Raw genomic sequence first — 26,819 nt, 5'->3', positions numbered from 1 at the left:
CAGCAAAGGTGTTTAAAAAATAATTTAATTTTTACATATAAATTAGAAAGGCTTCAAGTTTTCTTGTAATAACAACATTCTTACACATGTCTTCGGCCCTTTCCTGAGACAGAAGAGACTCAGCACTGAGATGTGCGTGTCCCACCTCCCAGTCAATCTGACCTGTGACTGTGAACATCAACCTCCACGAGTGTGTACCTTCAGGTAAGTGTGTACCTTCAGGTAAGTGTGTACCTTCAGGCAAGGAATGGCTCTCTCAGGAGCTCCTGCAAAACAAAGAGGTGCTACGGAAAGGTGACAAACATTTGTCTGCAGGCAATATGGCTTCTGGGTGTCTTTACCGCACGTGGTGCTAAAACGTCAAAGAGCCACAGCTTTGGCAGATCAGCCAGTCAAGGACTTGGGTGGACCTGCCTGGACGATCTTTCCTTCACAGAGAAAATGTGGACCTCAAACATGCTACAGTCATCCCTCAGTACCCATGGGGCTGTGGCTCCAGGGCCCTCCTCTTGGCACCAAAGTCCATGGGTGTTCACATTCCTTATATAAAATGGCCTAGTATTTGCATACGACCCACATACCTTCCTCCCCAATAATTTCAATCATCTCTAGATTATTTACAGCACATAATACAAGGTAAATGCTCTATCAGTAGCTATAAACACAATGGAAATGCTATGTAAATAAGTGCCGGTGTGGCAAATTCAAATTTTGATTTTTGAAACCACTTGGCAATGTTACTAATGTTTTCGATCTGAGGTAAGCTGAATCCACGGATGCAGAATCCACCCATGGATATGGAGGGGCGGGGATCAACCCGAGCCACCACAGTGACCTGCTATGCCACCAGGGAACTCCAAGCGTTAAATATTGAACACTGGTAAGATCCAACAGTAATAAGAGTGGGGGAATCAAAGATTCATATTATACCACTGAGCCCAGGGAATGATGGTCTATAGGGAGTAAGAGTCACCAACACAGGGAAGTTCATTACAAGGAGGATGGCATTAGGTGCTATGATAGTAACACAGACTGGAGTGGATGCTTCAGTACAGAGACTTAAAAGGTAAGACAAGTAAGGTAAGACAGACCTTCAGGATGGTATAGAGCTCCAACTAGTGACTGCAGGATGTGCAAAGGTGGGGACATACAAAGACGGCCACAAGCACGGAGGAGAACAAAAGGCAGGAAGAGGGACCCTGGAAGCTGAGAAGCCCTGAGTGGGAAGGGACACTTTTCTGGCTGTTCCCAAAGTAGGCAAGTGGACTGGATCTTTACAGCATCGTCACAAAGGAGAGGATATCATCAGTGGTGTAATTCTGGGTGGCCCTGCCCTGGCCAAACTGCCCAGAAATTCTCAAGCTTTATCACCATTTCTCAGGCTTCAGTGGACAGTCCCACCCTCTCTTGCTCCAGGCATGTCTCCCCCATCTAGCTTCCCCTGTAATGCTTCTCTTCAAAGCAGTGCTGACGGAGAAGGTCAAACCTACGTTCAGGTCATCGCATATATAAAAGAGAAAATACATCTCCCATGTGTGTACACTTTTGCCTCTCTTTAAGAAATCTGATATGCAAACATTTACAGTTGAAAAGCAGATAAATCAAGGAGAAACAAAATAGTCTTCACTTTATAAAAGAATGTGCCACCGGATCTGCTTAAATAGTGAGTTTTCCCTAATTGGATGCAGTTAAAATGTGATTTGCTTTGAAAAATGGGGTTTACACTCTCATTTAAAAATATATCTATTGTATAAGAGCAATCTAGGCTTATTCACTCTGATTATTATAATAACCACTGATGAGCTGCATGAAAGTGGCAAATCTCATAAAATACCTGTATCTCCCTCTCTCTCTTTAGAGGGAATGTAATATGTTATTCATTCTACCTATTTAACAGAAATAGACTGTAAATTGAACAGACTGTGCGTATTGCTGAATACAACTTGGGAAGGGAGTGATTAACGCAAATAAATCCACACACAAAATCTGCACCTCCAAAGTAAAAGAAGATTATCTAATTATTGGATAATTCAAGGAGATCTAGGAAATTGAGTTGGCAAGACAGTACGTTTTTGCCGAACATTTCCCAATCAATTGCCTAGATCACGCAATTCCCTCACTGTAGGAGCTGTCTTCTGAAGATAAATGCAAGGCGTATTGCCCCATTGCTACTGCCGACACATGTCCAAGTAAATGATGTCACTTCGTCTCAGTAGAAGATGTTGGTGGCATCTTTCTGACTTTGGGTCACACATGCATTTTGTCCTTTTCTGGGTGCATCCAGGTAAACAAGAGGCAACTGAGAAATCTAACTTGTGAAGGGTCAGGCTCCATCATTTGTTTAATACGCTCCGGGCAAAATCAGTACAAGGCAGTGAGAGCACTCAATACATTTTTTGCCAACAATGACACAGATTTGAAGAACCCAGCCCAGGCCCTCAGAAGGACTAACAATGTGATGTGTACGTAGTTCTTCCAGACTGTGAATGGTCTGCTGTGTCTACAGGGAAGATGGAATGCTAGATTATGTTAACCGCTCCTAGTTAAAGAACAGAACTATGAAGACAGGGGATTAAGAGATCATATAAAACTAGCTGTTGCTACTCCTCCAGGAGGCAGTTCAAATTTATTTTTTTTTTTTTATTTTTTTGTCTTTTTAGGGCCGTGCCTGCAGCATATGGAGGTTCCCCGGCTAGGGGTCAAATCGAAGCTGTAGCCGCCGGCCTACACCACAGCCATAGCAACACGGGATCTGAGCCACGGCTTCAACCTACACCGCAGCTCACGGCAACACTGGATCCTCCACCCGCTGAGTGAGGCCAGGGATCAAACCTCATGGTTCCTAGTTGGATTCTTTTCTGCTACGCCATGGGTGGAAACGCCTAAAATTTAAACTGTAAACAGGAAGTGACAAATCCTCAAGGATTAGGTGAACGGTGTTTCTCTCTTTCCTCATTTATGGTCCACATTCCTAAGTGATTTCTTTAGGCATTGCAGTATTTTCAAGCATTTATAATCATCAAACACAGTTCAAGAAGAAATACAGGCGTTTCCGTTGTGGCACAGCAGAAGTGAATCCAACTAGTCGCCAGGAGGATGTGGGTTCAATCCCTGGCCTTGCTCAGTGGGTCGGGGATCTGGCGTTGCCCTGAGCTGGGATGTAGGCTGGCAGCTGCAGCTCCAGTTTGACCCCTAACTTGGGAACTTCCATAGACAGCAGGTGCAGCCCTAAAAAGAAAAATAAAAAGAAGAAGAGGAAGAAGAAATATATCCATAATAAGGATATTAAAAGGGAAAAGAATTTCCCAGTCGCCTGTACAATTGGAATCTTTCCTATACCCACAGTCTGGAGTAAAAAGGATTTCTCCCATTAAATGAGCAACCATAATATGGCAAAAGACATGGGAAATTTGTACTTCAATATCAGGTAAATATAATAGAGAGCTAACAGTATTAAGAAGAAACGCTCTTACAAATTACTTTAAAACTGCTGGGGCAAAAATTCTACTATAATAAGTATATTTCCCACTCCTTATTTTCCAGTGGTATGAAGCCCTGTCTTGATGTCTTGGTGACACTTCATAATGTGAGGCGATATCATGGGTTCATTCTGTGAAATGGGCATCTGTGAGAGAGGTAACATCATTGTAATCAGTTGCAAAGTCCAAAAGGAAAAAAAAAAAAAAAAAAAAAAGCACACACATCACTAAAGTCAAGAAGCGCGAAATGGCAAATGGTCATGTTCCAAGAGCTAAAAAGATCCAAGGCATTAAGAGCTTTTAATGAGTGAAACACGCCATGTGAAGGAGAACTTCTGTCAATAAATCCAAATCCTGGTTCGCTAATTAAACCATCGAATACAGCGTCTGAATGTGTAGACACCAGACTTCAACATTTCTTAATTATATTCAATGCCAGGCATATTTTTCCATTTAATTGACACTCCGAAACGCCTTTCGAGTCCTATCAGATAGGTACCAAATTCTCAAGGGAGATTACTACACACTTCTGAATTCTGGTTCCTCTGATTGAAATGGTTATTATGAAACTTGCCTTTTTTTGGAATGTGGGAAAGAGTCCTATATTCTCCCTAACTCCAGCAATGTGAAAGTCATCTGCATTTGGCCCATCTTCGTGTGTACATTTCTTTACAGTGAGGCTCTCTACAGCCAGGTCAATCTGAGGACACCAGGGCTACCCACGCCAGCCTGGCCCAGGCCCATGCCACAAGCAGCTATCAACACACCACTCGACCAGTCACAGCACCAAGGGCCAGCGTTTAGCCCCCACTTAGAGTCAAACAGAGAATTTCAAACTAATCTTAAAGACATTTCAGATGCCCCCAATATTAATCACATACTCAGATTTTTTTTAAAAAAATCAACATTTGTAATAGATGCACTAGGTGTCAAAATAGACCAAGCTACTCCTTTCCCCAAGACAGAGCTGATTCTGCTTTTAAAGAAAACACACTCGCTCAGTATTTTCTGATAGGGGAAAAAATGACATTTATACTGTCATTAGGTGCATTTGTCACTAGATTTAATCTGTATTATCTGGCATGTTTATCAGATGTTTACAACTGTGAAGTAATGTTCAATGATATTTAGTAGCACTAATAATTTGGTTTATTTCCAAATGTGAAATGGAATAGCCACTCCAATGTGCTCACTTTTTAACCTTCCTCAGGACTGCAAGGCCTATAATTTGTATCAGATTGTTTGGAATTTAATTTAGCTGAAGCCCTGAAGTTACAATTAAACTTCCAGTTAACCTTTCATATCTGCCCATCACTCAGTAGCTGGGCTTATCTCTGGCATCTCCAAAAGAAAAGAATCGAAAAGAACAGAATGAATGAACAACTGAAACAGTGCTTGCAACTGCTTTGCAAAGTTCAGAGACCCGCAAGTCATGCTGACTGTCCAAGGAAAAAGTTCTAGCCTTTCACCCACGTTCTGAGAGCTAGCTAGAGTTACTAGGCCTACAATTTACTTGACTTTTTTTGTTTCTTTCGAATGTGAAAAAGCAAGCAACAGACCTGAATGCTTGAATTCCTAAAGGAGAGAACACCTCAAAGCTGTCTGTGCTAAAGCTAACTCTAGGATTCCTAACTAAGCATCAGAGGCAAACAAAGAATAAGAATATGCCAATTACATCAGTCCACAGGCATGAAGTTTCTTCCTAACACATGCCAGAAGCACACCTGCCAAACTTCCTAAGTTCCTCTGACCTCCAACATGAAACAGTGCTGTCTCACCGTTAAATGTACCCATCTTGAGCCACAACTAGACTGTAAGCTGCTTGAAGACCTGATGCATTTTTTGGGCAATACATTTCTTGTAATCCTTATAAATGAAAATTGAGCAAATACGGATGGAATACCTAGAATTTATTCCCTGAATTCAGAGTTACATTAAGAAACACACACACACACACACAGAGGAAGAGTCCGATATTTTTAAAAACAGAAGATATTGTTATTGTTGTTATTATTATTATTATTATTATTACCATTATTATTGATGAGAAAGGCATTTGGCTAAGAATTCTTTATTCATGCTAAAATAAATATGCTAAATGTAAAAAAAAAAAAAAAAAAAAAAAGAAGAATTTCTTTTCCTGGAGATGTCTGAAACCTTCCAAATTCATTTATCGGCTCCTGGACCACACTGTGATACTAGCTAGCGAAGCCACCACGGCAAACTAGAGTCAAACAGGAGAAATCCACAGACGGCCACGGAAGGGATATTAATCACTGGCAAAGCTGAGAACCAAAGGTCAGGGGACCTGCCATGGAGCACAGGGAACTCCAGCAGGGTTCTGCGATAACCTCTATGGGAAAAGAACCTGAAAAGGAGTGGACGTGTCTATGTGTATAATTGAATCACTTTGCCGTACAGCAGAAATTATCACACCCTTGTAAATCAGCTGTACTTCAATAAAACTTTAAAAAATGGAAGACCAAAAAAACCCCAAAAAACAAAAAGCCCTGAGAACCAGGAAGATGGAAGTCATAACCTTGCCAGCCACCTCCTTCAGCGCCAGTCCAGCTTAACGTCAGCTCAGGATTGAGCCCTGAGGGGGACATTCACAGCAGGAGAACGCACAGCACCTGTTATTGATTTTCATTCAAATTCCCCGGGGTTGGGAGCTTTGGGAAGGAAGGAGCTCCACCTCCAGATCCAAGGCAAAGCCTCGGGCAGCAGGGTTCCCTGCCCTTTGGCTCCCCGGTGAAATTCACTGGAGGCTTTAAAAAACACAGGTGCTGGAGTTCCCGTCACGGCTCAGCGGAAATGAATCTGACTAGCATCCACGAGGATGAAGGTTCGATCTCTGGCCTCGCTCAGTGGCTTAAGGATCTGGCATTGCCGTGAGCTGTGGGGAAGGCCGCAGACGTGGCTCGGATCCCACGTTGCTGTGGCCATGGTGTAGGCCAGTGGTTATAGCTCCGATTTGACCCCTTGCCTGGGAATCTCCATATGACGCAGGTGTGGCCCTAAAAAGACCAACAAACCAACAAACACAGATGCCTGGGTCCTACCCACAGACAATCTGATTAAATGGTCTGGATACAACTTGTGCATCAGCTGTTGCTGATTTGGGTGATTCCAAAGTGCAGCCAAGGCTGAAACTATCTATTTAAGGATCAATTTGGGGCGTCTGGGTGGTGCGAGAAGCCTCCCAGAGTTAACCACTGAATAATATGAATAATAAGAGGGAGTGCCATAAGTGACCCATTAAATTTTATGCAAAACACAAAAATGAATGATTTTTTAAAGGACCCTTCTAAAGGCACCTTATTTGCACCAACACTTTTTAAATACTACCAACAGGAAAAAAAAAAAAAATAGAAACCAAACAAACCAACAAAAAAACAAAAGAGAGCTGGTGATGGAACTACGAGGGAGCCAGTGTGTATACATGGGGGAGAAAGTGGGGCACGAACATAAACCTGTAATGCAGGCTCCCAGACACATTTAAAACATCTCAAGTTCCTCTCTGAAGTTAGGGGTGGGGAGATGGGGAGCCACAAAAGGATGAAGGAGAAAAGGGTCTGAATAAATTCCAGAGTCTTATCAAAACACTAAAGATTCCAACAGCCAGAGTTCCCATCATTGTGGCTCAGCAGTAATGAACCCAACTAGCATCCCTGAGGACCAGGGTTCAATCCCTGGCCTCACTCAGTGGGTTAAGGATTGGGCACTGCCATAAGCTATGGTGTAGGTCACAGACTGGCTTGGATCCCATGTGGCTGTGGCGCAGGCCAGCATCTGTAGCTCTGATTGACCCCTGGCCTGGGAACGCCATGTGCCAACAACAACAACAAAAAAGGTTCCAACAATCTATTTAGCCTCTGCCATGAATATGTTCTTCCAAAAACGAGCACTGTCCTAAAGAAATACAAGAATTTTTAAATTTTGTACTTTTTTGCCTACATTAGATCTTCACGAAGAATTACGAAGGCGGATTATATTCACTTTATACCCCTCCTAAAAGTTTACTTCAGCTCATATTAATCTCCCTTTCCTCCCCTAGAAAGCCGTTCTGTGACACTCTTTTGTCATTAACAAATATCCATGTCTTGATTTCTAGTTTGCACACATGGGTATCTCACCTTCCCAACAAAACAGTAAGCAGAGAAAAAAAAAAAAGGATATCTTACTTTGACAAAGGATATATCTAAATCCTGCACACTGCCTTGCAAATGGAAGCAGGGTAAGTAAATCTTACTGAACAGAAATTCAATGGAATAAATTTCTTTTTTTTCTTTTTTTCCTTCTTTTTTTCTTGGGCTGCTCCCTTGGCATGTGGAGGTTCCCAGGCTAGGGGTCGAATCGGAGCTGTAGCCACTGGCCTACACCAGGGCCACAGCAACGCAGGATCCGAGCCGCATCTGCAACCTACACCACAGCTCATGGCAACGCCGTATCCTTAACCCGCTGAGCAAGGCCAGGGATCGAACCCGCAACCTCATGGTTCCTAGTCGGATTCATTAACCACTGTGCCATGACGGGAACTCCTGGAATGAATTTCTTAAAGGGATAAAAGAAACAGAAAAAAATACACTAAAAATAGTAAAGCTTTTTTTTTTTTTTTTTTTTTTTTTTTAGGGTTGCACCAGTGACATATATGGAAGTTCTCAGGCTAGGGGTTACATGAGAGCTGCAGCTACAGGCCTATGCCGCAGCCATAGCAACACCGCATCCAAGCCACATCACACTGGATCCTTAATCCTTAACCCACTGAACAAGGCCAGGGGTCCAACCCACATCCTCATGGATACTAAGTCAGGTTCTCAACCCATTGAGCCACAACAGAAATTGTGTAAAGCTTTTTTTTTTTTAAAGAAAGAAAAGTAACAGGAATGACTTGAAGTGTGTGACTTAAAACAAAAGGAGTAATGGAAAACACACAAGGGCAAGAGTCATTGAACAAAGTTCCTTTATTAACTAGAAGCTCCACAATCTTGGAACCCTAGAAGATGGGGAAAGGTGGAATACTAAAATCTGCTTAAGGATCCCTCTCAAGGTCCCATGTACAACTTCTCTGTCCAGGCAACCAACCAAGGTTATATTCTCAGAAAGCATTTTGTTCCTTTCTTTTCTTTTCTTTGGCCACCTCGCAGCATAGGGAGTTCCCAGGCCAGGAATCAGATCAGAGCTGCAGTGGAGACCTAAGCCACGGCTGGGGCAATGCTAGATCCTTAACCCAACTGTGCTGGGCCAGGGATCAAATCCTATGTTCCAGCGCTCCCAAGACACTGTTGATCCTGTTGCATCACAGCGGGAACTCCTTAGAAAGCATTTTCTAAAGGACAATCTTACCACCTACCCCAGGCCTCCCTCTATAATCAGCAAAGGAGTTAACACTTTGATGATATGAAGAGTCTGATCATTAAGTTTTGAAATCTGTTCTCCATTTCCTCCAACCGCCATCATGCCAGTAAACCCATTCTCAAATTTTCATCCCTTCTACTTTAATCCAAAAATATCTCAATCCTAGAACTGGCTAAAATTAAGACTAACCGGGGAGGGCCATTCCAATCCAGAACTACTAGCATGGTCATTTGTCACTGTTACATGTAACTGATAGCCTATTTGAGTAGACCCGAAGCTGGCTCCAAGCCACCAAACAAGTGTCAAATATATTCTCAATAAATTCAATCTGTGGCATTCAACTGAGTCTTTTTGTTTTTATTTCTTCAAGGAAAGGTAAGCTTGCCCAAAGTTATTCTTGGAAAGAAATTTGAGGAAAAGGAACAGTCTAAACAAAGACAGAAAAAAGCTTATTAAAGAAGTAGATACTCTTCAACTGACCAAAAAAAAAAAAAAAAAAAAAATCTGTATGTTTGAGAAGCATATAGAATCAAATTGAGCAGAACACAGAAAAAATATGTACCATCAGGGTCTTCACAGAGGAAGTCACCTGAGCCACAAATATTTATTTAGTGCCTGTTAGGCAGTAGGTAGTGTAATCACCCTCAAAGGACAGGCTATAAAAATAGAACCAACCCTCACAATGGGGTGGAAAGAGGGGTCACAAAGACATAGTCAACAATTGAGATTAAGATGTATTTTAGAGAAGTTCACGAATAAGCAAAGCAATGTGCAGAGAGGTTGCGTTTCTTCCTTTAATTTTTAAAGACTGCACATCTGTGGAAACCAGGGGCTCTCTTATCTACAGGAAGGAATGGGGCAGGTTTGTCAGATTTCTTTCTGTTAAATTATCATTCATTCCTTCTTGGTGTTTGTCACAATCGGCAAAGACAAGGGTTCATCAATAGTCCTTCCCCAGCAATCAAAGGAAATCAATCCAAGCGGATGGTACCACCTGATCCCATGAGATGATCCCCACTTCATGCTCTTGCAGAAGCAAAGCGCCTCGGAAGGACCCACAATGCAAGAAAGCTAAGCATCACTCGTATTACCTTTTCCATCTTGCCCCACGGGGAAAAGCCAACCCACCTGTCAATGGGACAGAGGAAGGCCACAAAATAAAGCCACTTTGGTCCTATTTGCCTTATGAACTATTAATCTAGCATAACAGCACAGCAGCCATGGGGAGCTCTCCTCAGGCCAGCTGCTCCTGACTAAATATCCTCTCCTCACTGGTAACTGCCTACTTCTTTATATTTAAACATAACTCATCAGCCGGATTAGAGCGGGTCATTCTGCAGCACACGAAGAAAGCAAGGCTGATAACACAATCTGACACATCAAAAATATTCTTATGAGAGCAGCCCGAAGAGCTGCTGCTTACTGAAAAGCTGTGAGCTGGCAAAATAACCAGAGAGCATATAGGTCAGTGGGCAGCCACTATGTTTATTGCTACTCATTTCATTTTTGAGTAGCTCAGCACAACTGTAATTGCTAGTTAACAGATAGACTGGATCCTGACTATTAAAAAAATCCCCAAAAGGACTCTGCCAGGACCAGAATAAATAAATTTGAAAGTGGGAGGGGGGGGGGTGATAGCCAGTCACTGGTCAACAAAACACTGGCTGTGAAAATCCTGCAGCTACAAGACATGGAGCCAGCCCAGCAGCTGACCGATTTCTGATCTCTGAGCCAGCTGCTTTTCATGTGAAGTCCTCTGTGTGGTTCTGATATGAAGACATTATAAGTGGACAGTTCTGGGAACTTCCTCATCCCAGCTCTCCGTGCAGAGAAACCCGCCCCAGCACCATTCATTGTCCACATTCCAAAAGGGTAACAGCAAGGATTCATGATTAAATAGCAGCATTCCGTTTAATTCTGAGAGAACTGTTCTCCTTGTAGAAACGTTAAACACCCTTACCTCACTTCAACTCTACGAAAAAAAAAAAAAAAAGCACATCAAAGCGCTAAAGTTATTGTGAATTTTTTGGTCTTTGTCTCTTGGCGCCCTGGTTTTTTTTTTTTTTTTTTTTTTTGGCTGTCCTTTTTTCTCTCACTGCTCAACTGCTCCAATTTAGGAGTAAGAATCAAAAAAAAAAAGGGGGGGGAGCAGTTAGCTCTGTGCAGTTTCCAGGATTCTGCAGAATCTCCATCTCTCCATCTCTTCTCCCTCCTTCTCTCTCCTCCATCCCCTCCCTTCCTTTCCTTCTCAGATTCAAATCTCCACGTCACAAACCAGAACATCACTCAAGCCTTCAATAAACGTTAGGAGAAGTTCCATGCCTGCCAGTGGAAGCGAAACAAGGCTCTCTTTAATCGATCCTGAGAAGGGGGCACCTCCTTGCTCAATTCCTAGATGGCGGGCTTCCCTCTTCCACCACCTGGACTTGCCGCCTGCATCAGGGGCAACGTCGTCTGCAGTCTTTCTGGCCGGTTCTCAGCCCTTCTGCATTTAACTCAGCCCGGGCGCAATCAGAGAATCTAATCCTAGCAACAAAGCCAGGCGCACAAATCCACCGTGATGAACTGGTCGGCCTGCTCCTCCGCCCCCTGCCTCCCACCACCCCCGACTTGCCTTTGAAAAGACAGGCGTTAGGGCCAGAAAATTAATACGTCCGAGGCGAGGAGGAGAAAAGCGGCGGAATACAAGGGGCCAGGAGTGGTTCGAATTCCGTTGTTTGTTTACGTGTTTCTTTTTAAATATCAAGGACCCACGAATGGGAACCGGAGCTGGTCAAGTCCCCCGTGGGAGCGTCGCACAGCCCTAGGTGCTGCCCAGACAGCTCGCCCCCCGCCCCTCTCCCGTCTGGCTGGGGCCGGGGTGAGCGGGGGAGGTTCGCGCGGGTTTGTCTGACACTTGTAAATGGAAGTGGGATCCAACTTGGAAAACAAACGCGCCAGAGTCTGGGGGCGGGGAAAAGCCGGAGACCGGGGAGAGGAGGAGAAAAGACTCTTCAATCAGCAGCGCAGACCGCGCTTCCGTCCCTGCCTGCTGCCGCGACTGCTGCAGGTTCGCCGGAACCAGAAGCTGAGTCTCCAGTTGGCGCGCGGTGGCGGTGAGATGAAGCTTGGGGCCGAGGCAGGTTGGGCCGGCCCGACGCCGGGAGCCACGGCCACCGACCGCCCACGCTCCAGGCCGCAGGCGCCTCTCGCTCCTGGGAGCCTCTCCTCTCCCCCCACCCCACGGTGATCTCTCGCCGGGCCCCTGCAGGCTCCCTCCCCCTCAGATCCCCATAGGGATCCCCTTCCACGGCCTAACTTGCCCCCATTATTACGCGGAGCCGCCGCCGCAGGATGCCACTACCACCACCACCACCACCACCACCACCACACCTACGCACACACACGCATGCCGGGAGCACCCTCCGTTCCTCCTGTCGCAGGCTACCCAAGAGACGCCCTGAGCTCGCGGCCAAACTCCCGCCACCCCGCATCCTTGCCCCCGGCGCGCCCCCGCCCACGAGAGCTGGGCAGGGAGAAGTGAACAATGAAAGTTGCTTTCTGCGAGGCCTAATCGCGGTCGGTGTTTAACGGTCTCTCAGAAAGCACACGCGACAAAAGTCAGCGTGAGAAGGGAAGGAGGCATACAGACCACAGCGCTGCTAAAAATACCCGGGCTCGCCATCTCGCGCAAGCCCGGGGGCCAGATGCTCTTTAGCTCAGCGACCCCCACTGGCGGAATCCCGGCGCGCAGCGCGCGGGGAGCGAAGACGGTCCTGGCCACCTCCGCTGCCTCTGCCGCCCGCTCTCCGCGAACCCCGACCCAGGCCTCGCACCCACACTGGTCCCCGCAAGGGAGTGAACCCAGCACCGCCTGGGGAGGGCCCCCGAGGTCGGAGCTGGCGAGCCCTCGCGTTCGCCCCCGCTCCCCAACCCAGAAAGGGCTGCAAGGCACCCCCAGGACACTCAGACCCGCGCGGCTTTCTTTTCAAAGACAAGCAACCTTAACGCACGCCCGCCAAAACCCATGCACTCCCAAGGCACTCCGTTTCCCTCTCCCAGTCAAGATAGGAAAAGTCCCACCTCCCTGCCACTCCGTAAAAGGCTGTCGCTCCAGTCCAAGGGCTGCTGCCATTCAGTACTTCTCACCCTGCCCATGACCCCCGCAAACCGGAGTCCAGCGTGGAGTGGCCCGGCAGCATGGCTTGTAACCCCTCGCTCTCCCTGGCGAAAGTGGAGTCTGGGCTCCCTGCTCCACCGGGCGCCTTGCCAAGCGAAGACCCAACTCAAGCCTTCGGGACTCTCAAGTACATTCATTGGCATCTGAACATCCCCGCAGCGCCCTACAGGGAAGGCTACCAGACAGGCTCGCAGCCTGGACCCTCTCATCCACCTGCAGCGAGAGGCCAGGGCTCAGAGAGCCAGGGGTGGGTACACCGATCCGCAAGCCCCCTCGCGCCCCCACTCCAAATTTTCAGACCCAAACTTGGCCAACTCTCCATGCCAACCTCCCGGCTACCGCCGGGAGACCGAGCCTCCTTCCTCTCTTTTCGGCGGCGGCGGCGGCCAAGCGGCTCGGAGCTGTGCTGAGGCAGGAACTTTACAAGGTGAAAAGTTTCCCCCATGCGCTCCGCCGGCTCTCGCCTTCCCGAGCCCACCTCGCAGCCCGTTTGCACCCGACAGCTTGAGCTGTGCTCCTAGAGGCGCGCTCCAGCCGGTGCACGGGCAGTCGAATAATTATGTTAAAAATCCCCACGCACCCTTGCCTGCGCTGGCGATCCTCAGCTCCACCAGGCGCCTCTCCCGCGGTCTTCCTCTCCTGGCGCTCCTGCCCGGAGTGAGCCGGCCACCCTGCCGCTGCCGCTGCCTCCGCAGTGCCCGCCGCGCGCTCGCTGGGACTGGAGCCACGAGCAGAGGCGCTCGGCGCTCGGGACGCCGCCGCCGCCGCTGCCGCCGCGGGGTCGCAGGCGGAGGAGGGGAGCCGGGAGGAGGAGAACGGCAGCGGGAGGAGGGACACGGAGGCGCGAGATCCCAATCCGCAGCCCAGATCACAGCGCAGCCTGCCGGGAGGAGCGCCGGCTCTCGTGTCTGCTCCGAGCTGCAGCCGCCGCCGCCGCCGCTACTGCTCGCTGCCTGGCTGCTCCCGGCTCCCCATCACAGCCGACGCCGACGCTCGGCCAAGCCCCTCTCTCTCATCTCCCCCAGTCGCTTCTCTCTCGCTGTCTCCTCCTCCCAAACTGCGAGCGCAGAGGGCGAGGGGGAGCGAAGCCCCGGCGCCCGGGATGACTAGCGATCTCCGAGCGCCGCGTGGGGGAGAGGGGGCGGGAGGAGAGGGGGTTGGTGGGGGAGGCGCGGCGAGCTGGAGGGCGCTCCCGGCGCCGAGCCTGGAAGCTGGACTAATTTTAGAGCTCCAGTCTTCCCCCACCGGCCTCTCGGGGCTCCAGGATAACACCAAAGTGCCTTCCTACAGCGGATGGAGCGTGGTGCCGGCTTCAGGGAGCTCACACACACCACTTTCCGCCTCGTCCCTACCACAGCTCTGCGCGGAGGTCGAGCACGTGTTAACTCGCCTAGGACAGGTGAGGAAACTGAGGCACAGCGAGGTTAAAAGAGCTTGTCTAAGGTCCTCAGGTTACTCTGTAACGTGAAGGGGAAGCCATCAAACGTGGTGCCTTTTTTATTTCAAATATGCTTCCCAGACAGGATTCCTGCTACTTTCCCACACATTTTTGGATTCCGGAGTCATCTCATTCCCCTGCGGAGAACGGGGGAGGGTATTAGACTAAAAAGGTAACCGTGGCACATTTTCCTCCCTCCTTCCCAGCCTCCAAATCCTTTTAAACATTGGGGGGGGGGGGGGAGTGTACGTGTGTGTAAATGCAGGCGAGGTGCTCGGAGAGGAATGAGTGATTAAGGGGGCTTGATAATTTGCAACCCAGCCTGACTGCCTGTACCAGTAGCTTCTGCAGGCACCCTCCTCCTAGGATTCCCAGTCCACACGGACTCCGCCCCCATGCACACCCGGCTGCTCCTGAGCCTTCACTTCTTGCTGTGTCTCCTCACACTTGCGCCTTTTTTCCCCTCGAAGCTGAGAGGCAGTCTTAACACCTCCCCTTCTCGCCGCCCCCCATCCTCACTGCCCCCAGCACAGCAAGGCACATCTGTCCCTACAACAGGCACGGGGGAGCTGGCACGTTGCCTTGGATGCTCTCTCCCTGGTGGTTTCTCCCCAACCCTGCCACTGGCACCAGGGGAGAGGCGCCCTGGCCCTGCAGATTTTTCTCCAGAAAAAAATCTTTGCTTTCTTTGAACCATGAAATCTCCCTTGAGGAATGAGGTCGGGATTGCAACTGGGGGCTTTGTGCTCAGTCGCTAGAGTGAACCCTTTGAAGAGTCAACTGAGTTTACCTTTCTGTCCTTCCAGCTCCCAGCTTGGGGCCTCTGCCCTGGCACAGCTACACAATGGCCTCACCACTCCCCACAGGTGGAAGGTTCCTCTTGAAAGCCTCCAGCAGCCTCGCTGCCTTGACTGCCCCATAAAGCACCCTGTGTGCTCTGGTCACTCTACCCTGAGAGTTTAATGTGAATACTAAAGAACAGTGACAGCTGCCTGTACATCAGCTAGTTCCGAGGTAACCAGCATGATGTTACCTAGGGCTCCATTGTCACAGAAAGCCAGAAGATGGATCCTGTAAGTGAAGAAAACCACCGACAGGCAGGGCTAGGAAGACTTACCTGGCCTCTAAAATGTGGTCATTTGATGAATTTAATTCTGATTTTTTTTTTCCCCAGCAGCTTTCTACTGCACTTAAAAATTTATTACAGGTAGTTATGTCCCTGGCGTGGCATTTTCCTTGTAACTGACAGAATGCAGCTACCTGTGCATTTGATGTATCTATGTATTTCCCACGCAGGTGCTTCTGTGGAAGTGCTGCAACACCTTGGCTCCTGAAACTGGGCACTGTGGATAGAGTCAGCTAGCAGTTGTTTGGCCACTAGGATGCTCAAGGAAAGAGCGCTGGCAAGGAGAAAGGGCATCTTCCACCTTCTGCCTGGGAAGACTGCCAGGTAAGTGTAGGTGTGGCAACTGCCACAGCTGCTGCTGCTGCTGCTGCTGCTGCTGCTGCTGCTGCTCCTGGATTTCAGCTCCTCCGAATGTTCTCTTATGCCTTGGAGGCACCTTACAGATAAGTACAGAAATCTGTCTAAATTTCAGCCTCCCCTATCCCTAGGCAGTACATAGATAATAAAGTAAACAGTCTTTCCTCCTTTGGCAGACATAAGCCATTACAGCGGGGGCGGTGGGGGGTACTTCCTACAAGAATGATAAAGTGGTTTATCTGGTGGAACACCCCTCCAGTTATTTAAGATTTGCAGAACACTTAATACTCACTCTTAGGAGGCCATTTTTATGTGTTTAAAAAGTGCCTACTATGTGCTGGTACTGTGGTAGACTCGGTGTTGGTAACATCGTAAGCTTTATGCCAGCAAGGGATCTGTTTATCGTAATTATATTTGTCCCCAGCTCCCTGCACAAGCTTGCCAGACTCCGGGAATATTAGTTAATGCTTAAGAAATATTCAAAGGCTGAACAGATAATGAAGGTTGAGCATCTTCCATCAGACCCGATGAACATGATATGTAGGACATTGAAGTGCTTTATTGGAAAGGAGGCCAAAAAATGAAAAAACCATGAGTCTATAATAAAATAATGTTCCTTGCTGTCTCACACTTTCCATGGACCGTTTCTTTTCTCTGGCCCCCACCTGCCTCTTCTAACGGCTCCAGGAGCCATCAGTTCGAAGTGGGCTCCAGGCGGGCTTCACACAGGTCCATCTGACAGTGTCTCCCTCTAGGCCTCTCTTACGTCTCCCATCCCACCCAGAGGCTGGTTCGTTGACGTTTCAGTGTAGGTTAAAGCCCAGGAAGAAGTGTGAGAGCATAAAGACCCTGTGGTAAATTTTTGACCAATGGGAGTCCCTGGATAAATATTCCTTCTTCCCTCCTCCAACAAAGGGTCCTAAAGTGTGTTCTTTAGACCTCCTCAGGTGTTCTTCTTGAAGAACCAGTCTCCCAAAGCAGTGGCCACGCAATAACACATCCTCGTGCTGGTTCTCCATCTTTCGCTGGGTCCCTCCTCTGTCCCTCACGTGTTCCCTGGGGGTCCTACTCCCCAATGCAGTTCTTTCAGGAAGTCCTTGTTATCAGGGTCTTACTTTCTGGCAATTACAGTGACACACCCACCATCAATCCTAAATATTTACATTAAGGAACAAATGATGTTTCAAAAGGCATTATAGCACACACAACACACACACACACACACACACACACACACACACACACACACACACACACACACACACAATGGCTGCTCTTTGTGATCAATTACATTCCACCCAAATCAGTTCTTATTAATCCCCTTCACTTTGTTTCTGAGCTCAGGAAAGCAGTGATGAGAGAAGAATCCGTCTAGTGTGACATTTGAGGCAGTGTCTACCTTACTGTTAACTTCCATAAGCATTCAAGAATGGTTCCTTTGGCGTTCCCGTCGTGGCTCACCAGAAATGAATCTGACTGGTATCCATGAGGATGGAGGTTCCATCCCGGCCCTCACTCAGTGGGTTAAGGATCTGGCATTGCCAGGAGCTGTGCTGTAGGTTGCAGTTGTGGCTCGGATCTGGCGTTGCTGTGGCTGTGGCATAGGCTGGTGGCTAAAGCTCCGATTTTCGACCTCTAGCCTGGGAACCTCCATGTGTCGCGGGTGTGGCCCTAAAAAGACAGGAAAAAAAAAAAAAGAGTGGCCCTTTGGAAAAGAATTTGTCACCACAATGGACTATTGAGGAAAGTGGTGCCATTTCCTCCCTGGAAGTATTTAATCAAAGAATAGGTATTTATCAACTCAGGATAGGAGCAGATCTCTCAAGAAACTGGGGTACTAGAATGTTTTAGAGACAGATAAAGTCAAGTTACATCATGTCAGGGAGTCAGTTTAGGGTGATGGTTAAGTGAGCAGGCCCTGGAGGGAGACAGACTGACAGAGTTAGAATCCTCACTTTCCACCTTCAAATTCTATTATCTCGGATAAAGTACCTAATTTCCCTAGATTTTAGTTCCTTCATATGTATGCATAATGATCAGATTATTGTAAGAATAAATGACACGATTCATTTAAAAGCATATGCTCAACCTATGCTAAGCCCCTAACAAATTTTAGCTGTTATTCTTTTAGAGGCAAGTCATTGGGCCATTATTTTATATCATCTGAGCTTAAAGTCAGTGCTAGAAGCCAGAACAAAGTTCAGACTCTACTTCTCTTCTGTCCATGTTAAAAGTCTGTGATTCTAACTTCAGGTCTGGAATGACATCTTATTATTCACTTATCTGTTAAAGACCAAACTTTTATTTAAATACAGCAAAATGATATTCTAGATATTCCATATCATGCAATCCCTCATATTTATATGGATCACATGTGCATGGGAGTATCTGTTTATGTCATTTTGGTCTTCATTAATAAATAAACCTCCTTAGATTTCAAATTCACCTTTTGCAAAATTGTATATTATAGTTAACAATGACATATCATTGTTATATGTCGTAACAATCATTTAATCATATATGATTAAATTTATAATGCAAATATTTTCATAGAAAAAATGTTTGTTTATTTGTCCACGCCCCTGGCATGTGGAAGTTCCCAGGCCAGGGATCAAACCCACACCCTAGCAGTGGGTAAGACCAGATTCTTAACCCACTGTACCATATGGGAACTCCGAGAAATATTTCTTCATTTGACTCTGTATATCATAAAACATCAAGCAGCGTAGAAGAGCTATTGGATACACTTTGGTTTTGGGGTCACAGACTTCTTTGGTAAAACTTATAAAACATCTCTTTAAAAATACACATATACACACCCATGCACTTTGCATTCTGTTTAGTTTCTGAGTCCCTCTAAAGTCCCTCCATTGAATCCAGATTAGGGAAAAGGTTATGCGTGAAAAAATGTAGTCCAAAATTCAAGTTCTAGTTCATCAACTTTCTAGTTACTATGCTAGCATTACTTTTTCAAACCTTCTGAAGAAATATGTAGTATCTCAGGGATTGGAGGTGCAGACTGTAGCTGAAATGAATGGTGACTCCGAAAACTCTTAAGAACTTACTGTTCAAATAAACATGTATCACCAAGGCCACCTATGTGGGAACCCACCATGCAACTAGAAGTTCTCTGAATTAACTTCCACTTAGACTACAGTGCTTATGAAAAGATAAGGAATTGGAGTTCCCACTGTAGTGTAGCGGGGTAAGGATCTATCCTTGCTGTAGCTGTGGCATAGGTTGTAGCTGAGGCTCAGATTTGAACCCTGGCCCAGGGACTTCCATATGCTGCAGAGGTAGGCCAAAAAAAAAAAAATGATAGGGAATTAAGATGTGCTAATTTTGAGTTCACCAGTTTAAATTAAGACTCAACTGCAGGATTTTTTAGAACTTAAAGCAAAAGAGATCTTGTTACAGAGGAATATTTTGTCACTGATATTTTTAGAGTTGCAGGTATATAGTAACACTAAAGAGCAAATACTGACTTTTCTGCCTTAAACTTTCTTTTAAAATTCTCTAAAGATAGTGCTTGCCTCCAGTCCATCGCCTGCACTCTGAGCAGAGCTCTCCTTCTGCCCCACCCTTTGTACACAAGCCACTGATTATTCTTGCAGGGTCCTTCCTTGCTGCTGAGCTTTCCTAAAGCTGATCATCCCAATCTCCCTTATTTTGAAACAACAACCAAAGAAAACTTGGACAGACCTAAGTACGTAGTTTTCACTGTGCAATTTGTCTTATCCTTAAGACAAATAACTGTCCATATCCTTTGGGAATTTTCTTTTTATACCTCTGTTTTTGGCTACAATTCTCCCCTCTTTGGCTACATAGAGACAAATAATAAATGTAACATCAGACACTCATTTTTAAACATCTACAATTCTATATTCTTTAGAACAGTCCTCTTTTTCTCTTCTATTCAGTCAAAAAAACTTTCAGATGAATGGCAAAGAAGATGCGTTTACATAATAGAATATTACTCAGCCATAAAAAAGAATGAAATATTGCCATTTGTAGCAACATGGAGGGATCTAGAGATTATCATGCTAAGTGAAATAAGTCAGACAGAGAAAAACAAATGAAATCTAAAAGTGTGATACAAATGAACTTATTTACGAAACAGAAATAAACCCGTGGACATAGAAAACAAACATAGGGCTACCAAAAGGGAAGGGAGGGATGAGATAAATTAGGAGTTTAGGATTAAAATATACACACTACTATATATAAAATAGGTAACCAAAAAGGACCTACCGTATTGCATAGGGAACTGTACTCAATATTTTATAATAATATATACAAGTGGAAAAGAACCTAAAAAACAATATATAGGAGTTCTCTTGTGGTTGAACAGGTTAAGGATCTGGCGTTGTCACTGCAGCAGCTCCAGTCACTGCTGTGGTGCAGGGTAGATCCCTGGCCCAGGATTTCCACATGCCACGGGCATGGCTGAAAAAAAAAAAAGAACATCTATGCATATATGCATATCTATAACTGAATCACTTTGCTGTATACCTGAATACCTGAAACTAACACAACCTTGTAAATCAATTTCATTTCAATACAAATTTAAAAAACGAAAAAACACCCCAAACAACTATTCAACAACAACCACAACAGAAACACCTTTAAGCAACTATGTACTTGACTGTCTGCAAAGTGCTGGGGATATAATTGTATAATGGTTAGCAAAAACTGATGACATGTCTGTCCTGTGAGATCTTTGGGCCAGTGGAGAAGTCACTATTTCTCAAATGATGATATAAAGAAATGTAACAGTGAGAAGGGCTGCAGATGACTGTTTCAAGTTGTTTGTTTAATGATCACCACCATCCTAGACGGGACTCTTCCTTCATCCTTCTTCTTTATTTCTAAACTGAAGTTCGATGCTAACCATAACCAATAAGCAAACAGGATATTTAGTGTTACACCTGATACGTGTTTTGACATACTATTAAAATGACAAATGTCATCAACCATTAAGGTATTATTAGTTTCAGGATCCCACTTCGACATCTTCCCCAAAAGTTTTCCTCTACCTTGTTGATCTTTAACTAAACCTTCTGCAAATATCTTTTTTTTTGCATCTTTTTTTAAATTTTATTTCATTTTTTTATTTTATTTTCCCACTGTAGAGCAAGGGGATCAAGTTATCCTCACATGTATACATTACAATTACATTTTTTTCCCCCACCCTTTGTTCTGTTGCAACATGAGTATCTAGACAAAGTTCTCAATGCTACTCAGCAGGATCTCCTTGTAAATCTATTCTAAGTTGTGTCTGAAGTGAAATTTTAGAGTTTTTTAATTCAAAAATCACTGCTCTTGGAGTTCCCTGTTGTAGCACAGTGGTTAATGAATCTGACTAGGAACCATGAGGTTGCAGGTTCAATCCCTGCCCTTGCTCAGTGGGTTAAGGATCCAGTGTTGCTGTGAGCTGTGGTATAGGTCACAGACACGCTCGGATCCCGCATTGCTGTGGCTCTGGTGTAGGCCGGCGGCTACAGCTCTGATTAGACCCCTAGCCTCGAACCTCCATATGCCAAAGGAGCGGCCATAGAAAAGGCAAAAAGGCAAAAAGACAAAAAAAAAAAAAAAAAAAAAAAAAAAAAAAAAAAAAAAAAAAAACCACTGCTCTTAAAATAGTTATTGTCTGCCCCTATATTTCTACACAATGGATAAGTTATGAATAAAATATGCTTATGTGGGCTAATCTAGTCAGATCACATTTATAACATATGTCTGTGGGAAAGCATTCCTAGTTTAAAACAACTGGCTCACAACTTTTGGGACATGGCTTGTTTTATAAACTAAGTTGTGCCTTTACCAATCACAGGGAAAGTGGCTGTGTAGCATAAAATGAGGTAATCATTTATGATAAGTTCCATAAAATCTTAAGCGTTAGAAGAGTGGTTAGAATTTTTTTATCTCACTGTCTTTTTATTTGCCTACATGTCATAGCTTTTTGCTTCAGCCTTCAGTGCATCTCAAAACAAACAAACAAACAAACAAAAAACCAAAAAAAAAAAAAAAACAGTCCAAGCACAGAACAGAGACTTTTAACTAGTTGCTCAAAGGAAGAAATATGTGATCTTCTACCTTATTCACTGACTAACGCAAAAGCGAATTTTAAAAAGAAATCCATCTCAAATAAGGAGCCCCCTGAATCAAAGGAAAGAAAAAAGCCTTTCCAAGAGGTTGGCGAACAAATTATAGCAATTGATTTTATTACATGATCTTAATTGAATCGGCAAAGTATGATTAAAAATAAATGTTGGCATATTGCCTTAAATCAAGGAACATAGACGCCCTTTTCATTTCGAATTCATGAAAAAGGTCTATTTATCCTTACTTTTGGAATACTTTAGCTCAACAAATTAATACCTATTTCATTTCACCAGGCCAAATGTTAGCCCTGAATGTCAGCATAATGTTTCAAAATGAGCTGCATCAAACTATTTGCATAACAAAAATGTCACTGTGAACCAGCTCCTTGCTGCCCATGGCTGTGGTCAAAGGAAGCTGAAGGAACATCACCTATTTTTGTATCTGATGACTTTGTTCATCAAAAAATAACCACCGGCCAAATACAGTTGATTTTCAGGAAAGTGAGAGGGCGAAAGCTAATGATTAGGAGGAAGTGGCAGGTTCAAGGAGTTGATAACAGGATCCCACTTTTTGTCATTTCAAAATTTGCCAGTTCAAATTCAAACCGGATTTGCGGTGGTTCAATATTATTTTCCTCTGACTCTGATTCAGGAGTCCGTTTAAAACAAGCTACTTCTCTCTGTACATTTTCCATTGGGCAGATCTGGTCATTATACCGCATTTATTCAGCATTGACAGCAACTCATTCATACGCTGAAAACCTACTATGTGCAGAGGGACAGATATTAGAGGTGTTTGTGGCATAAATGCTCCCTGATATCCAGGAACTTATCCATGACAACCAGCCCCTGAATGCGGCCAGGCTGACTTTTATGGACATCAACAGAAAAGGGGGTCGTGTCCCTTAATATTAAGGCAGCCTTCACACCTTTGTTTTTTGCTATTGCACCAAGTCCGGGCCTTCCCATTGACCACCAGTCGAGGTGGAATTTCTGTGTTCCCAGTGGCACCTGGTCTTTACCTCTGTGATGGCCCTTCTCACCTCATCCTCATCTTCATCCGGTTCTGTGTCTGTCTGTCTCCCCCAAAAAGGGAACCTCTTGAGGACAGAGGCTGGAGTTCTATCTCTGTATCACCGAGGTGACCATCCCTTGGCCAGTCTCAACAAAATGTTTGCTTGTTGTAAATACACCTGGGGCTGGTTGGTTTGGCTTTGCAAGAGGTAGGAGAGCACGGGGGTGCCGTAGAAAGCCTTGCACTGTGTTCATTTTCCCTAGAGAGAGGCCTAAACCAGTGGTTCTCCAGATATAGTCCCTGGACCAGCAGCATTTGCGTCCATTGGGAACTTGTTTGAAGCACACATTCCCGGGCCTCATGCCGGGCCTCATGAACCAGAAATTCTGAAGGTGGAGCCCAGGGATTTGAGTTGTAATGCACTCACCTGGTGATTCCGATGTTTGTGAAACCTTGGGAACCACGCTTCTTAACACACACAGGTATTCACAGTTTAGCCTAAGCCCACGTCTTAGGTCTGATCTTGTTTCTGGAGGATGGACGTGCCACGCCCCTTTAATGCCACCTGTACAGTGATGCACAGGCTGCAGTCAGTTAGCCTGACTAATTTGGCAGAAACTCCAAATTATTCTCTTTGCTCCCGAGGGGGAGGTGTTTGGGCTTGAAGTGCCAGGTAATTGCTTCAATTAACCAATTCATTTTGCTTAGGTAGCACACAGCTGGCGCGAAAGCAGCCACAGTATCCTAGAGGTGTTCTAGCCTATTCCTCGCAGGTTGCAGCCAACTGGAGACCTGCTGGGGAGAGGAAATGAACCATGTGGGGAGGGAACAGCGCCTCTATCTGTGTACACTTGGCCCCATTTACAAGTTTTTTTCTTTTACACCCTGGTTCATAGGATTTTCCACTACCAGGCTCTGACGTGATAGAAGAACTTTCCTATATAGTATCAAGGACCCTTTGAAGCATCCCCCCATCATTAGAATCCACGTAACGGAAGTGAACTAAACTGGAGAAATTGCTGCTGTCTGAGCACCTTTGATTTGCCTGTCAAGGCGCAGTGCAGTTTGGCAGGGACGTGAACCTGAACTTGTGCCCCTTATGAATATTGTTGCCATCAGCATCACAGGGGCACACTGTTTCTGAAACCTGGAGATGGGAATTTTGAGGCAAGTGATGATAAGCAATCCTGGTCAGTTTTAAGAAGCAGTTGATTTACTAACATGGATTAGGCACCTAAAGAAAAAAAAAAAAAAGACTGTTTAAGGAGTGACAGGGAAAATAGTTTCATTTTCTTCAAGTTGTGCCTAAAGTCAGTAACTTTTTTCTTTTTTTTTTTTTAGCCATGCTGCGAGTATTACTTTCCCTGAGATAGGTGAAACCTGGTGCCAATAACTTTTTATTTGCCTTTAAGACAGAATTGACTCACCTTATAGAGCCTTCTAGTGTTCCAAGTTGGAAGGCTTAGGTGAAGAAATGTCTGAAGGAAATTTCATTTCTCGGTACAGATTTCTGAGCTTGTTTGGGAGTGACGGTAATGGCATCACAGGGTATTGAAGTACTGCTCCCGAAGTCAGCCAGGAGGCCAGAGGGGTGTGAAAATCACCGGCGAATCTGTCGAGCATCCTTCAGCTCATGAAAGTAGCACAGAGGGGTTTTAACAGTGGTTGCCGTTGAGAAAGCTGGCCCAGACTAGATATTGACAAATACCATTTAGAGATCACATCATATTTTTTGTTTAGTGGTTTTTGACATGAGGGCAGTGAATTGTTGGTTCTTTAAACTCTGAGTAAACATGTATGCTTTAGCCCGTGATGGTTAGACTATTTGGAAGCTCTAGAGAATTCAGGAAACTCCAGGTTTTAATTATGGCAAATTTGAGTGTTACTTATAATTAGAGGATTTATAATAATATTCTGATAAGGTTAAGGTTAGATGAATATACTCCTTAATTACCAAGATGGAAAAATACTTTTATTCATTTATTAACTTGTGCAAGCATAAGTGCATTCTATACACACCCTGAGTGTCTATAATGTTCCAGAAGCAGAGGCCCTGGAGGTTAATATGACACACTTTCTGCCTCAAGGAGCTTGCATCCTGTTCTAGTTGTATTTACTCCTTTACTGTGCCCTAGAACACAAGTTAGCAGCAACTTTAATTCAGGACAATGCTTATATTTGCTTCCTATGCAGCGTCCCTGTCCCCTTTTAGGGTCTCTCCAAGTCTACATCTTACTTTTATTGTACGGCAACAAGGAAAGCTTTTTTAGGTCCACACCTGTAGCATACAGAAGTTCCCAGGCTAGGAGTTGAATTAGAGCTGCAACTGCCCCCCTACACCTCAGCCATAGCATAGCAACATAGGATCCAAGCTGTGTCTGCGTCCTACACTGCAGCTCTTGGCAATGCTGGATCCTTAACCCACTGAGCAGGGCCAGGAATCGAACCCACATTCTCATGGAAACTAGTTGGGTTTGTTACCACTGAGCCACACCAGGAACTCCCCCCGCCCCTGCATTTTTTTAAGTGAACAAGTATTTGAAAACCATTTTCAGAACAGCTATTAGGATCTCAGAAGTGTATCTCTGCTCCACATGGTATAGAGACCCCAGACTGGTTCCTGAACCGTCCCAGGGGATTTTTTCTAGTAGTGTTTTCTCTTGGAGCAACTGGATTCCTCTGGAAATAGGAATAGCTGCTCTTGCCCCCCAAGGGCTGGAAACAGCCCTCCTGCGAGCAGACTGTGGCACATGGCAGGAGGAAGACGGCTTCTCCCTACCTCCTTTCTACCATGGCGCACACTTGGTCAGTTGTATCTGCATTTCCCTAGCCATTGATTAATTGGAAGGAGCGGTAGTAGTTAGTCTGAATGATCCTTCCATTCTAAGTATAAGCGGTGCATCATCATGGTTTTGCATCAGTAAGGACTGATACATAACCGTCCTTCCCGATTCTTGATTCTTGCTTTTCACAGTGCCATTCCCTGACTTGGCCTGGTGTCTTGGGTGGTCCTCTGCCATTTCACCAGTGAGGGCACTGAGATACTGCAGCAGCAGTGAGCTCACAGCAAAGTCTGCTGCTTCAAAGTCCATAGCTCTTGAGTGGAGCCAATTTGAAATCTCAGCCAGGATCTTTGAAGTCCAGTCCAGCCTCCAGGCTGATGTGGGCCTACATTTGTCTCAAAATGACGGTCTCCCACCCTGGCCGTCTCTGCCCTGCAACAGAGACACATAAAGACCTTCAACCCAAAAAGAGCAAAAGGCAGAGAGAGAAGGTTGTCTTTTTTTTGCTCCAAATCATAACCATATGTATGTGTGTATGTATGTATATGTCTCATTTATATCAATAATCTCATAATATATATGTATATTAATATATATGCCATCTAGCTATCCTAACCTCAAAGACTTAGTCGCCTTAACCATTCAACCAAATGGTCTCATATGCTTGATACAGTATTTGATTTGTTTGCTTCTGGCCACATTCCTTGCTCTCAATGCGCTTCCGCTCTAGTGGTAGAGACAAGCGTTAGACTCCTAACAAAAAGCAACAATCATAAAGGACATTTTCTCACTGCTTGGAGAGTAGGGCACCTAATAAGAGATTTGTTCATTCCCAGGAAATGAGAAATGATGGCATGCCGAGATTATCAGAACCTTCATGAAGAGGTGCCTCATGGGCAAATGCTAAAGTATGGGAGGGGATTCAGAGAGATGGGCAGAATGAATTGGTAATTCCACATGACTTGCATAAAGGGATCACTATGCAGGGCAGAAATGTGTT

The 26,819-nt window shown here is 45.3% G+C and overlaps 2 protein-coding genes across 7 annotated transcripts in view; one reads left to right on the top strand and one right to left on the bottom strand.

Annotated features, from left to right (window-relative positions):
- The window catches only part of FAT3 (FAT atypical cadherin 3), a 706,846-nt gene extending 692,791 nt beyond the window's left edge, over positions 1–14,055 (bottom strand). For 4 of the 6 annotated variants that reach the window (XM_084975649.1, XM_084975654.1, XM_084975650.1 and 1 more), the window contains exon 1: positions 12,900–13,093. In XM_084975649.1, coding sequence (XP_084831775.1) covers positions 12,900–12,951 — 52 coding nt within the window. In that variant the 5' untranslated portion in view covers positions 12,952–13,093. Of the gene's footprint in view, positions 1–12,899; positions 13,094–13,576 lie in introns of those variants that run through there. The other 2 variants (XM_084975652.1, XM_084975655.1) reach the window with 1 other exon arrangement.
- Positions 13,017–26,819, top strand: part of LOC106504847 (uncharacterized) — a 317,961-nt gene continuing 304,158 nt past the window's right edge. The window contains exons 1-4 of the mRNA XM_084978588.1: positions 13,017–13,182; positions 13,295–13,423; positions 13,659–14,395; positions 15,731–15,884. Coding sequence (XP_084834714.1) covers positions 13,017–13,182; positions 13,295–13,423; positions 13,659–14,395; positions 15,731–15,787 — 1,089 coding nt within the window. The 3' untranslated portion in view covers positions 15,788–15,884. The remainder of the gene's footprint in view (positions 13,183–13,294; positions 13,424–13,658; positions 14,396–15,730; positions 15,885–26,819) is intronic.

The sequence above is a fragment of the Sus scrofa genome, chromosome 9 (assembly GCF_054392235.1).
Source record: "Sus scrofa isolate SSC_HxYL_T2T_F1_AM1 chromosome 9, Sscrofa_HxYL_maternal_Yorkshire_Landrace_v2.0, whole genome shotgun sequence".
NCBI classification, from domain to species: domain Eukaryota; kingdom Metazoa; phylum Chordata; class Mammalia; order Artiodactyla; family Suidae; genus Sus; species Sus scrofa.
Note: the sequence above shows the minus strand (reverse complement) of the source record. Positions and strands in the feature narration are given on the sequence as shown.